The sequence below is a fragment of the Myxocyprinus asiaticus genome, chromosome 30 (genome assembly GCF_019703515.2).
Source record: "Myxocyprinus asiaticus isolate MX2 ecotype Aquarium Trade chromosome 30, UBuf_Myxa_2, whole genome shotgun sequence".
NCBI classification, from domain to species: domain Eukaryota; kingdom Metazoa; phylum Chordata; class Actinopteri; order Cypriniformes; family Catostomidae; genus Myxocyprinus; species Myxocyprinus asiaticus.
This window is the reverse complement of record NC_059373.1, coordinates 3,858,341-3,871,060: the sequence shown is the minus strand read 5'-3', so window position 1 is coordinate 3,871,060 and position 12,720 is coordinate 3,858,341. Positions and strand designations below refer to the sequence as shown.

Below are 12,720 nucleotides of genomic sequence, written 5' to 3'. Positions count from 1 at the left end.
AAAACAATTGAAGGGAAAAAAATTTAATTCATTCGGGAATCTATCAGCTGCATTTTTCTTTATCTTGACTTATTATTTGATGGACTCGTCTTAACTTGAAGTCACTAAAATGCAACTTTAAATCCCTATAGGATTACAATGAGATGATGTGATTGATAAAATTATGTGTAGAAATGTATATCGTTTTGTCTCATATTCTTGTTTTATTTTTCTCCAGCCTGCAATCGACTTTTTCTCCAGTGAAGTGATGATTCACCCGGTCACAAACAGGCCTCAGGACAAACGAAGCTTTATCCCGTCACTCATTGAGAAAGAAAAGGCAAGTTCCCGCTTTTATTCTCTCCATCACACCTTGTGTTACGTTTACCGTTTACAGTGAAAGTGTATATTTACTGCGAATGTGGAAACTGCTTGAGAATAGTGATGTTTCTTGACTCTTTAACTGCTCCCAGCTGGGCTGCAGTTCAAATCATGATTCCCACATAGTTTTTAAAGTGGAAAGTGGTTTGAAACTTTGGCATGATGGGGTTCAGAAATTGGAAGCTGCAAGAAATCAGACCCACAAACTTTTTTAGTTAAAATAAGAGACTTGCTCCTCGTTCCGTCCCTCAGAACAATTTCTTAGATATTCCAGCTTTGATTCCACTCACGATATGGAATTCGTTTCCTGTTGTAAAAAAAATAGCTGTGTGTGTGTGTGTGTGTGTGTGTGTGTGTGTGTGTGTTTGTTTGATGATTGGACACATGTGTGTGTTTTGTCAACCTCGAGTTCTTTTATGTACGAGGGGTTGATTTTTATTGAAACCGATTTTAACTTTTTTCCCTCTTAAAATAAGAAAATCCATCATAAAAATATTAGTACATATTTCTTTTTTTTTTTTATTTAAATGAGGAATAAAATAATAATGCACTATTTTAATATTTATTGTTTGAAAATAATTTTTAAATTTTTCCATGAATTGCGACTGTCCCTCAGTTGTCACGTCATTACTGGCAACTATTTTGCCCCTATTAAAGTTTTTTCCCTTTTTTTTTTTTTCTTTTTTTTTTTTTTGTGAAGGTCATGAAAATTCCCACCACAGTGTTATTTCCTGCACATCTCAAATTCTGTATTGTGTTTAGTAGAATTCTGTGCTGGAAATAAAATGACTGACTCTTTAGTCTTGCTATGGCAAATTTCATAGCTAACATTTTATGGGTCCTAAATACACACAATTAAATCATATTTTCACACGTTTTGTGTAATTTGTCAGAAATGAAAGCAAATAAAAATATTCTGCTCTCAAGTGAAATTGCCCTTTATTTTTCTTAGTTTTCTTCAAACATCACTTCATCATATTTCATCTCAAGCATGCTCTTCACTGACACTTTCGTTCACTTGGTTAACAAGTACACTAACTTTTGAAAAAACATTATTAAAGTTTCATATTGAAAGTCTACACAAGGCAAAAACAGTCAAATCTACATGTAAAAGGCGTTTTGAAAAGTACCAAGTCAGTTTTAATGAGACCTTCACATATCATAAAGAAAAAAGAAATCAATCTGTGAGTTTTAATAAAGATCCTCCTCGAGACATGAAATTGCCTGAAGTTCACAAAACACCAATATATAAAATGCTAGCTATGAAATTTGCCTTAGCAAGACAAATAAGTCTTGTGACAAATGATTCTTTTTCTAAAAAATGGTTAAAATGTCATTTCCATGACTGTCAACTCCACAGAATGTTTCCAAACACTGTTCATGACATTTCAGGTACATTTCTGAATTGACAGACTTCTTTAATGCATGTACTGTACATTCACAGTTGGGCAGTTTTAGCTGATATATTCGGTAAGCTAGTGAGTTTTTCAGAGAGTTTATTGTCTAAAAGCTCACTGAGCCATATTTGAAGAAACACCCAAATGCTTTCAAATATGACAATGATGTGTTACTTTGTGTTTGAATTGAACTTTTATGTGTTTTCCACTCTCTCCACTCTACTGTCAATGCATCTGGCTCTCTGTATTAGGTGGGAAAGTTAGTCCATGCCATTAAAATGGGTTGGATCAAACCACACAGGCCCAAGGAGACCACCCCGGTGTATTACGACCTCTGGGCCAAAGAGGATCCAAACAGCATTCTGGGACGCCACAAGATGCACGTCCCTGCACCAAAAATGAGACTTCCTGGACACGAGGAGTCGTACAACCCCCCTCCAGAGTACCTGCTGTCAGAGGAAGAGGTACGTACGTTTTAAAGAAATAGTTCCCACAAAAATGAAAATTGTCATTGTGTACTTACCCTCATGTTGTTTCAAACGCATATGCCATCTGTTTGCTTGTACAGTATTTTTCCCTGATAAATTGATCTATTTTTCATAGTGATGATGTATGTCAGGCTCCATAAAAGACAAAAAACATACCATAAAAGCCCATAATCTTAGTCCATGCGACTTGTACACTATATTCCAAGTCTTCTGAAGTCATACGATTTAAGTGCCTCACTAAGCATATTTAAGCTAGTGCATTTGTGTTCGGTTACGACATGCGAGAAGCTATGGTGTTTGGCATCAGTAACGTGTCTAAACGTGCCAGTTTTAAATTGAACAAAAACGCAGTTATCAGTAAGAAGATTATCAGTGAATAATAGGGCTGGGTATCGATACAGATTTCCTGATTTTATTTGATTCTGATTCACAATATTTCGATTCCGATTTCGATATGATACCATTTGATTAGATTCCCATTCAATTGGGTGCATTTTGCTTAAATATGTAAGAAATTCTTTCTCAGCCAATGATGTTTAGGCTATTGTACAGGGAACCTTCTGACTTGGTACATTACAAAAATATTTACTATTGACACACTAAAGCAGAAGATATAAAATAACCATCTTAAAGGGATAGTTCACCCATAAATGAGAATTATTTCATAATTTAGCTCACCCTCATGCCATCCCAGATGTGTGTGACTTTCTCTCTTCTAACAAAACACAACCGATGATTTTGAAAATAATATTTCAGGGCTGTATGTCCACACAATGCAAGTGAATTGTGACCAAAACTTTGGGGAAGGAAGCATATAAGTAATCCATACGACTCTAGTGGTTTAATCCATATCTTCAGAAGTGAAATGATAGATGTGGGTGAGAAACAGATCAATATTTAAGTCTTTCTTTTTTACTATAAATCTACACTTTCACTTTCACATTCAGCCACCTACTGGTTAAAAATGTATCTGGTTCTAACCCACACCTATCATATCGCTTCTGAAGATATGGATTTAACCACTGGAGTCTTATGGGTTACTTTATGTGCTTTTTTGACCTTCAAAGTTCTGGTCACCATTCACTTGCATTGTATGAACCTACAGAGCTGAGATTTTCTTCTAAAAATCTTCATTTGTGTTCAGCAGAAGAAAGAAAGTCATACGCGTCTGGGATGGTATGAGGTTGAGTCAATGAGAGAATTTTCATTTTTGGGTGAACTATCATGTTTTTGTGAAACATCTAATGTGCCAAAGACTTAGGCACAAAACTGTACCTTCTTCAAAATGTCCACTTTTGTGTACCACATAAAAATATCAGCATATGGCTTTGGAATGACATGAGGGTGAGTAAAATGCAATAATCTTCTTGTCTGGATGAGCTATTTCTTTAAAATTTGCTGCGTCAAGACGTTGGCTGAATGCCCAGAACAGTCATTTCACACCTGTGCCCTTACCTCCAGCAACAGCCCTATTAGGCGTTTAAAATTTGCCTATAAGTCATTTTCGTATGATTTACATGCTATACTTAACTTTGTGAGAACACGTGCATCCTCTCTGCAAGTTAATCTTGTTATATAACCAAATTTTGACCCCAATTTTGATTGCACCTGTTAGTTGGGCCTTTATCAGAATAGACAGAACGTTTGCTTTTTTCTTAAACGTTTTTTAAATTTTTTTTTTTTTTTTTTTTTTTTATATTAATGTTTTGTTCAGAGGCTGGCATGGGAGCAACAGGATCCAGAAGACAGGAAGTTGAGTTTCCTGCCACAGAAGTTTGCCTGCCTACGAGCAGTTCCCGCATACTCGCGCTTCATTCATGAACGGTTCGAGCGGTGTCTTGACCTGTACCTGTGTCCTCGCCAGCGGAAGATGAGGGTGAGATAATTACAAATAAACTCTAAACTCCACATTGCCATGTGGCTGGACTTCGCAAGCATTTTTCTAACATTTGTGAAGGAAAATGACTGCGCGAAAATGTGAAGAAAAAAAAATGATTCGCTGTCCTGTTGCAAGTGATGTTATTCACCTGAGCAAAAGTAATGAAATTTTCCCATGAATACCATTAGTATAAATACATACACAGTATACGTACGTGTGTGTGTGTGTGTGTGTGTGTGTGTGTGTGTGTATGTATATATATATATATATATTAAACATAAAAATTACACGTAATTTGCGTACAAGCTTCATGTGTACATGTGTTTATTTATATATTTCAATAAATAAATGCACTGGTGGCCGAAAGTTTGGAATAATGTACAGATTTTGCTCTTATGGAAAGAAATTGGTACTTTTAGTCACCAAAGTGGCATTCAACTGATCACAGTGTATAGTCAGGACATTAATAATGTGAAAAATTAATATTGCAATTTGAAAAAAATGTTCAGAACTTCTTAAACTACTTCAAAGAGTTCACATCAAAAAATCCTCCACGTGCAGCAATGACAGTTTTACAGATCCTTGTTATTCTAGCTGTCAGTTTGTCCAGATACTCAGGTGACATTTCATCTGAGTAAACACAAAATGCAGTTTTTAAATGATAATGTTATTTATTGAAGCAAAAAAGTTATCCAATACCAACTGGTCCTGTGTGAAAAAGTATTTGCCCTTAGTTACTAAATCCCCAAATCTATGAAACTGCATTCATAATGGGGTTCAGCTGGACTAGACACACCCAGACCTGATTACTGCCATCCCTGTTCAATCAAATCAACACCTAAATACAACTTTACAGCAGCATGAAGTTGGCTAAAAGGTCTCACCCAATAGCACACTATGCCAAGGTCGAAAGAAATTCCAGAAATTATGAGGATAAAGGTGATTGAAATACATCAGTCTGGGAAGGGTGACAAAGCTATTTTAAAGTCTCTGGGACTCCAAAGAACCACAGTGAGAGCCATTATCTCCAAATGGTGAAAACTTGGCACAGTAGTGAATCTTCCCAGAAGTGGCCGACTTTCCAAAATTCCTCCAAGAGCACAGCGACGACAACTCCAGAAAGTCACAAAAAAGCCAAGGACAACATCCAAGGAACTGCAGGCCTCTCTCGCATTAATAAAGGTCACTGTTCATGACTGCACTATCAGAAAGACACCGCCCAAAAATGGCATCCATGGAGGAGTGGCGAGGTGAAAACTACCGCTAACCCAGAAGAACATTAAGGCTCATCTGAATTTGCCAAAACACACCTTGATGATCCTCAAACCTTTTGGGAGAATGTTCTGTGGACTGATGAGTCGAAAGTAGAACTGTTTGGAAGACAGGGGTCCCGTTACATCTGGCGTAAATCAAACACAGAATTCCACAAAAAGAACATCAAACCTACAGTCAAGCATGGTGGTGGTAGTGTGATGGTGTGGGGATGCTTTGCTGCTTCAGGGTGACTTGCAATAATTGAGGGAAACATGAATTCTGCTCTCTACCAGAAAATCCTAAAGGAGAACGTCTGGTCATCAGTCCATGAGTTGAAGCTCAAGCGCAACTGGATTATGCAGCAAGACAATGATCCAAAGCACAGGAGTAAGTCCACCTCTGAATGGCTCAAAAGAAGCTAAATTAAAGTTTTGGAGTGGCCTAGTCAAAGTCTTGACTTGAACCCAATTGAGATGCTGTGGCAGGACATTAAATGGCAGTTCATGCTCGAAAACCCTCCAATGTGGCTGAACTAAAGCAGTTCTGCAAAGAAGAGTGAGCCAAAATTCCACCACAGTGATGTGAAAGACTGATCTCCAGTTATCAGAAGCGTTTGGTTGAAGTTGTTGCTGCTAAAGGAGGCACAACCAGCTATTAAATTTAAGGGGGCAGTTAGTTTTTCACATGGGTGATATAGGTGTTGGACACATTTTTGCTTCAATAAAATAATATATATATATATTTGAAAACTGTATTTTGTGTTTACTCAGGTTGCTTTTGTTATATGTTATATCTCCTTTGAAGATCTAAAACAATTTAGTATGAAAAATACACAAACATCAGGAGGGGGCAAATGCGTATATCCTATTTTGAAATTTAAGATTTAAATGTAAAATATTTCCAATATGGAAAATATGTTTATGTCAGTCATTCAAATACATTTTGACAACTTACTAAATAATATTTGTCTTCATATGTCAGTAATGCTTTGCCATATGAAGAAAAATATATGGAGATAAGATATGTTGTTAACACTTTATAACAACTGTTTTTTAATATTTAACATATTTGCTTACAAGATACTGTGGTTAAGCTCTATTGGGTGTCATATTTAAATTTGTGTTTCACTGTCTTATCTTTCCTGTCTTTGACAAACTCTTAGGTGAATGTGAATCCAGAAGACTTGATTCCCAAACTGCCCAAACCAAAAGACTTGCAGCCATTCCCAACCACACAGTCTCTGGTACGACGGCTTTTGCAAGAAAACTGGTCTAAGATCAGTTTTTATTGCATTTCTTATGTTGAAAATTATGATCATTTCAGCTAGAGAATCTGATTAAAGTTCAGAAACTCTTCACATCTCTTGCATTGCATCCGCGGGCTCGCGGCAGACGAACGCTAATATTCATCACATTATTGCACATGCAATGCATCCGCGGGAAACAAACACAAGTGTCGTTCTGTGCATGTAAAGTTTTGGTGGTAAATCTAAAGAGATGAATAATTTAATAACACATTGAAGCTGATGTCTTCTTGACTTGTTGCCTAGTTACAGTGGTAAACAGCTACCGCTTGTACTCATGTTATTGACGCAATCGGACCGTGGTTCGAACCCAAATAATATGATGTGAACAGAGAGACCAGCGGGGGAGGGGGGAGGAAATAAAACTTGAGTATGGTCCAAGCAGTCAAACCAAGTGTTAAAGCACCCTTAGAGACAACGATGCACCGCTAATCCCCGCCCATTTTAGGATTCATGCAATGTGTTCATATGGATTAAATTTATTTAATTAATATAATCTAAATGTTTTCAGTTCAACTTTTATCAAACAGTGATGTGGTTCTGTTTTTTTTACAAATTTGCGATTGTGATTTCGGTGCCATTTTCAGAATGAAAGGTTAAATGTTTGGGTATGGAAATTAGCTTTCGAGTCATGGAAAAGTCATGGAAATTCATTGGTTGAAAAAAATGGGAACCCTGAATGCATCCTGGAAATCCTGGAAAACATGGAATTTTGCAGTGCAGTTTTCCAATCATGGAAAAGTCATGGAAAATGAGAAAAATACCTGAATGTGCTGGAAATTAATATTTGTCCTGGAAAATATTTTATTAGAATAAAACTGTGTGATTGTGTCGATGACAAGTTTTTTTTGTTTTGTTTCATGTACAAGGATTGATATAGTGCAAATTTTTTCGTTGCAATACTGCTGAAGTGTTAACTACAGAAACATTTGAGTTATTAATTTAAGACAACTATTACAATTGGACCGCAGTTGTTTTGTTTGTTTTTTGTTTATTGAATGAATTCAACATTCGACGTGGTAGCATGGTGATGATGCAGCCTTTACACCTCGGTATGTAAATACTTTTTTAATAATTCAACGATCTGAGTCTGCATATACCGGCGTTACCACATGTAGGACCCTATGATTTTCGCGATGCCGAAAACACGGATGAAATCATGGCATACAGTCATAAAAATTGCATTAACTGTAAAATACAGAGTTTGACATATTTGGGACGAAAATGAATGATTTAGTGCACAATTAATCAAACTAAAATCACAATATGTCCAAGTGTGATTATTAAACTGCAAAAAGCTGCGATTTAATTAAATATATAATCTGCATGTGCTGCGTGCTTCAAAATGAATGTGAAGCTGGCTACTAATACGCTGAAAACACCTCATCATGAGCAACACGCACGCTCTGTGTGTGTGTTTGTGTGTGTGTGTGTGGTAGATGACAGTGAGCAGAGCGCTCTGAAGCATGCAGAAACTATCATTAACAAAACACAGAAACGCCAAAATAAAAGCTAGTTTTAAATGAATTCGTGAAATGGGGAAAAAAGATCATGTTTAATGTAATTAAATAATAATAATGTATTAAAGCAATATACCTCACATCTGTGATGATCTGTCGTGCAACACTTCATTTAACAAATATCTTCAGTGTTATTTCGGATTGTGCTATGAGGATTTTGTAGAAAATCACTTTATTTGATAAAAAATAATGCAATGCATTAATTAAAACAATTCTCTTTTCATTTGATTAGACACCAGTTTGATGATGAAATTTAATTCAAATGTCGAATGCGGAATTTTGAAAAAATAACCCTCCAAAAACCACAATTTTAATGGCCTCTCGAGTGGTTTTGCTTAAATATTACAACCGTGTGTCACATAAAATGTTCTGGAAAATTGTGCCCTGAAAAGAGTGGGAACTCTGAGCTGTTTAGTGTTACGGATTAATATGAAGTTATAGACTATCCTGCTGGGTAACGAGTTTGCTTGTCCTTAAATGACCTCTTGAGATCATTCTGTTGTCTGGATTTCTTCTCTGAGGAGATGTTGAGATGGTTTCTGTATCTGTTGTGTTGACTTTGCTTGTGTTTATTTTGTCCTGACAGGTATATCGTGGACACTCCAGTTTGGTTCGAAGCATCAGTGTTTCTCCGAGTGGACAGTGGCTCGTATCCGGTCAGTTCCGTGTTTGCCTTTTCATAATTCACCTTGATTTGCTGTAAAATTGGATCCTTTGTTAAAAGTGATGAACAAATAGGGATATATAAAGGGAGAAACTGATGTGAAAATGTTCCTATATGTAGGGCAAGTGAAAAGCAACTTTTTCGGTATGGCAGTGCAAGCTTCTACAAATGCATGATTTTAAAGTCTGCATGAAATGCCTTTCATGTGTCAACGTATTTTCTATTGAAACAGGAAGTTAGGGTTGGACATATCTAAATGCTTGTCTTGTTTTATTTGGCATCAAAGCCATGAACCATGATTTGCTACTTGATATTATAAGTTGTTGGCAGGTGGTATTGGTGGGAGGGACATTCTCATTCTAGAGTGCATTTGATTGGACAAAAATGTGTAAGCGGGTCATTGACAAATAAGGTTGAGATGATAAAAATGAGGAATCTTTTAAAAATCTTCATTTAAGTAATTGCATTTTTAATGTATTTTGAATAGCTTAATATATCTGGACCAAAATCATTAATGTCACGTCATTTACGCGTACACCTCTGAGTGCAAGATGAGTCATCAACATTTTTGTTTTGTCAACTTTTTGGAGTGCAGTCGCATATAAATAACCTCAAAGATAAGAGACTTGAACTTAAAGCCACAAAACTCCATTTTTGAATTTAGTTTTTTTTTTAAGATGATTATAAATGAGAGCTCTGGTCTTTATCTGAGCTGATATTGGACAGTTTATTGAGGTAAAGTCTGTCTGAGCTCTCTTACCTCAGCGGTAGCTAACAAGCTGCTAAAATCATCCTTCACTCACCCGCCATGATGTCATAGCTGTTGGCGGGGAGACGGGGGGCACTGCAACCCGTTTTGGAGATGAGAGAGATTAGGGGAGGCCTGCAGGTTTGGGCGAGCCAGGATGAGCACATATTTGTCTGAAATGTCCATATTCACTGGCAATCGCCAGAGCTGATAAATCAATCATGAGTTGCTCAAGATGCATCTCTTCTCTTTTAGATGAACTCCATTCTCTAGAACTGTATAGGTTTTGGCAGCTCTACTATATATATATATATATATATATATATATATATATATATATATATATATATATATATATATACACACACACACACACACACACACACACACACACACACACAATACTGAGCAAAAGTTTTAGGCGCTTGTGAAAAATGTTGCATAGTGAGGATGTCTTCAAAAATAATGCCATAAATAGTTTTCATTTATTAATTAACATTATAAAAGTCCAGTAGACATAAAAAAAAAAAAAAGCTAAATCAATATTTGGGAAGTCTTTTGTGACAACCTTTGCCTTCAAAACAGCCCCAATTCTCCTAGGTACACCTGGACACAGTTTTTCTTGGTTGTTGGCAGATAGGATGTTTCAAGTGTCTTGGAGAATTCAACACAGTTCTTCTATCTGTTTAGGATGTCTCAATTGCTTCTGTCTCTTCTTGTAATCCCAGACTGACTTGATGTTCAGTGGGGGGCTCTATGGGGACCATGACATCTGTTGCAGGGCTCCCTGTTCTTCTTTTCTAATCTTTTCTATTTGCAAAAGTAATGTTTGGGAGTCTAACATTTATATTTCCTATTGACACACTAAAGCTGAAGATATAAACATCTTAAGACAAAAGACTTTTGCACAGTACTGTGTGTGTGTGTGTGTGTGTGTGTGTGTGTGTGTGTGTGTATGTATTATATATATATATATATATACCTGTATATAGTGCCTATTTTGAAATTTAGGTTTAAATATATTTTCCATTTTGAAAATATCTATTATTTCAGTCATGATTTATTTTTTATACTTTAAGGTGGATAAAAGAATATAAATGCAAAAATATTTTGGTAATAATTTTTTTTTTTTTTTTTTTTTTTTTTTTTACAATGTATACATGTATTTTTTATTTATTGCCCATTTTTGTATATTTTAAATAAAAATATATATTTTAATATTGTCTAAATATATTTAATAATTAATTTCAGCAACAATTTGGATGCTTTTTCTCACTGTTTTGATGGTATAATGTTACTATATTTACACATTACATTTATTTATTTGTGATGAGCTGTTTGTTATTTTGAAATTATTTTAATAGCTTAAAATATTTTGGAAATATATATTTAAAATGTATTTGTATAAAAATATAAAATATATTTGGCCTTTATTTGTTGTTATATATTTAAAATACAAAATATGTACATATCATCCAAAATATATTTTTAAAAAATACATTTCAGCCACAATTTAGTTTTAACACTTTTTGATGTTGTTTTGTCACTGCATTTACACATTGCATGACTTACAGTGCATTAAAGTTATATGTTTTATCATGTATACCTTAGAATTGAACCCATGAGGCTTGTGTCGCTAATTTTCATGACCCTGAAATATTTTTTGTAATATACCCTATTTTGGGGTATCATAGAGACCCTAGCTTTAAAATATACAGTATTTTTCAATATGGAATATATATTTATTTCAGTCATGCTGTTTACAACATATTCAAATATATTTTTGCAAGAAAAAAAATCTCACGTAAACATTGTAACGTCCTAAATCTCGATTTTCGCCATTACAAAAGAAAATGTGAATATGATTTCAGTTCAAGTTGCAAAACCGCTTTAAAAACACGTTACTATAAGGACAGTATGTGTAGGTATAAAAAGATTTAATCCCTAATGGTCGAAAAACCCTCTCCTGAGTATAAATCTTGGTCTGTTGATCATTATCCATATTTTAGGATTGGAGTTCCTTTAGATACATAAATGCACGCTATTACAATTTCCTCAGTAGATCCCGCACATCTGATTGCTATTAACTTGAGGGGATATGAACTACTAGAATGAGAAGAGTAGAAAGAACAGTCAATTTTACTCAATGTTACCAATGGCAGTGGTGCAGCCAAATCCATAGAAACCAAATGATATTCGAACAGTATGAAAATGCAGTTGCATTTGCTCATCTAATTTGCATGAGGTGAATCAGGTAACAAAACCACTCTGGAACAGGTAGGGCTTGACAGCAAGGTCAGGTGTTTGATTCGCAGGGAACACAAAGTCAGATAAATGTATAGCTTGAATGCACAGTTGTAAGTCGGTTTGGAAAAAGTGTCTGCCAAATGAATGCATGTACATTTAAAATGGCGTTCAGAAATAGGATAGTGGTGGTTTTCCTAAATGCTTTTTTCCCCATGGTCATGAAATATGACTTTTTTTGTGTGAAACACAGACAGAATGACAGCATCAGTTACCACGCACTTTTATTGCATTTTTGTCCCCCCCCCCATAGAATGAAAGTGAATGGTGACTGAGGGTAGGCGAGTCTCTCCTTGTCCTACTTTATTCCAAAATCCAACTAAACAATTAAGAAATTATGTTTTGCATGTCAAAAATGAAGCCTATTTTTAGGGCCAATTCTCATTACTGCAAGATTATGAAATCAGTCTGAATCAAAATTATTTCTTCAAATCTGCTTCAGGTAATCACAAATGACTGGAAAGATTGTGGTCATTAAAAAAGTGCGGGAACCCTGTTGTGCTCACAAAAAAGACAGCGAGCAGAGAAGCAGGGACACTTGAGGGAAAAGAGCATATCAGGGCAAAAATATGGGGGAATAGTGAAAAATATGGATAGATTCATAAAAATACAAAATAAAACAACTGGGTGGGGCGTTGGGTGCACTTTATTGGCAATATCTGTTAAGCTGAGTATAACAAAGATCTTCATAAAGCCCACATGCAAAACCACTACTGTCGGGGGTTGCTCTTTAGTCTAGCTATAAAATATATTAAACCAGTAATAAAACGGCTTTCCCCACAGTTAAAATGGCAGTTGACAAA

The 12,720-nt window shown here is 35.5% G+C and overlaps 1 protein-coding gene across 1 annotated transcript in view; it reads left to right on the top strand.

Annotated features, from left to right (window-relative positions):
• Window positions 1-12,720, top strand: part of LOC127420863 (ribosome biogenesis protein bop1-like) — a 120,243-nt gene that overhangs the window by 86,246 nt on the left and 21,277 nt on the right. Inside the window, exons 6-10 of the mRNA XM_051663445.1 lie at window positions 218-319; window positions 2,009-2,221; window positions 3,960-4,121; window positions 6,541-6,621; window positions 8,788-8,857. Coding sequence (XP_051519405.1) covers window positions 218-319; window positions 2,009-2,221; window positions 3,960-4,121; window positions 6,541-6,621; window positions 8,788-8,857 — 628 coding nt within the window. The remainder of the gene's footprint in view (window positions 1-217; window positions 320-2,008; window positions 2,222-3,959; window positions 4,122-6,540; window positions 6,622-8,787; window positions 8,858-12,720) is intronic.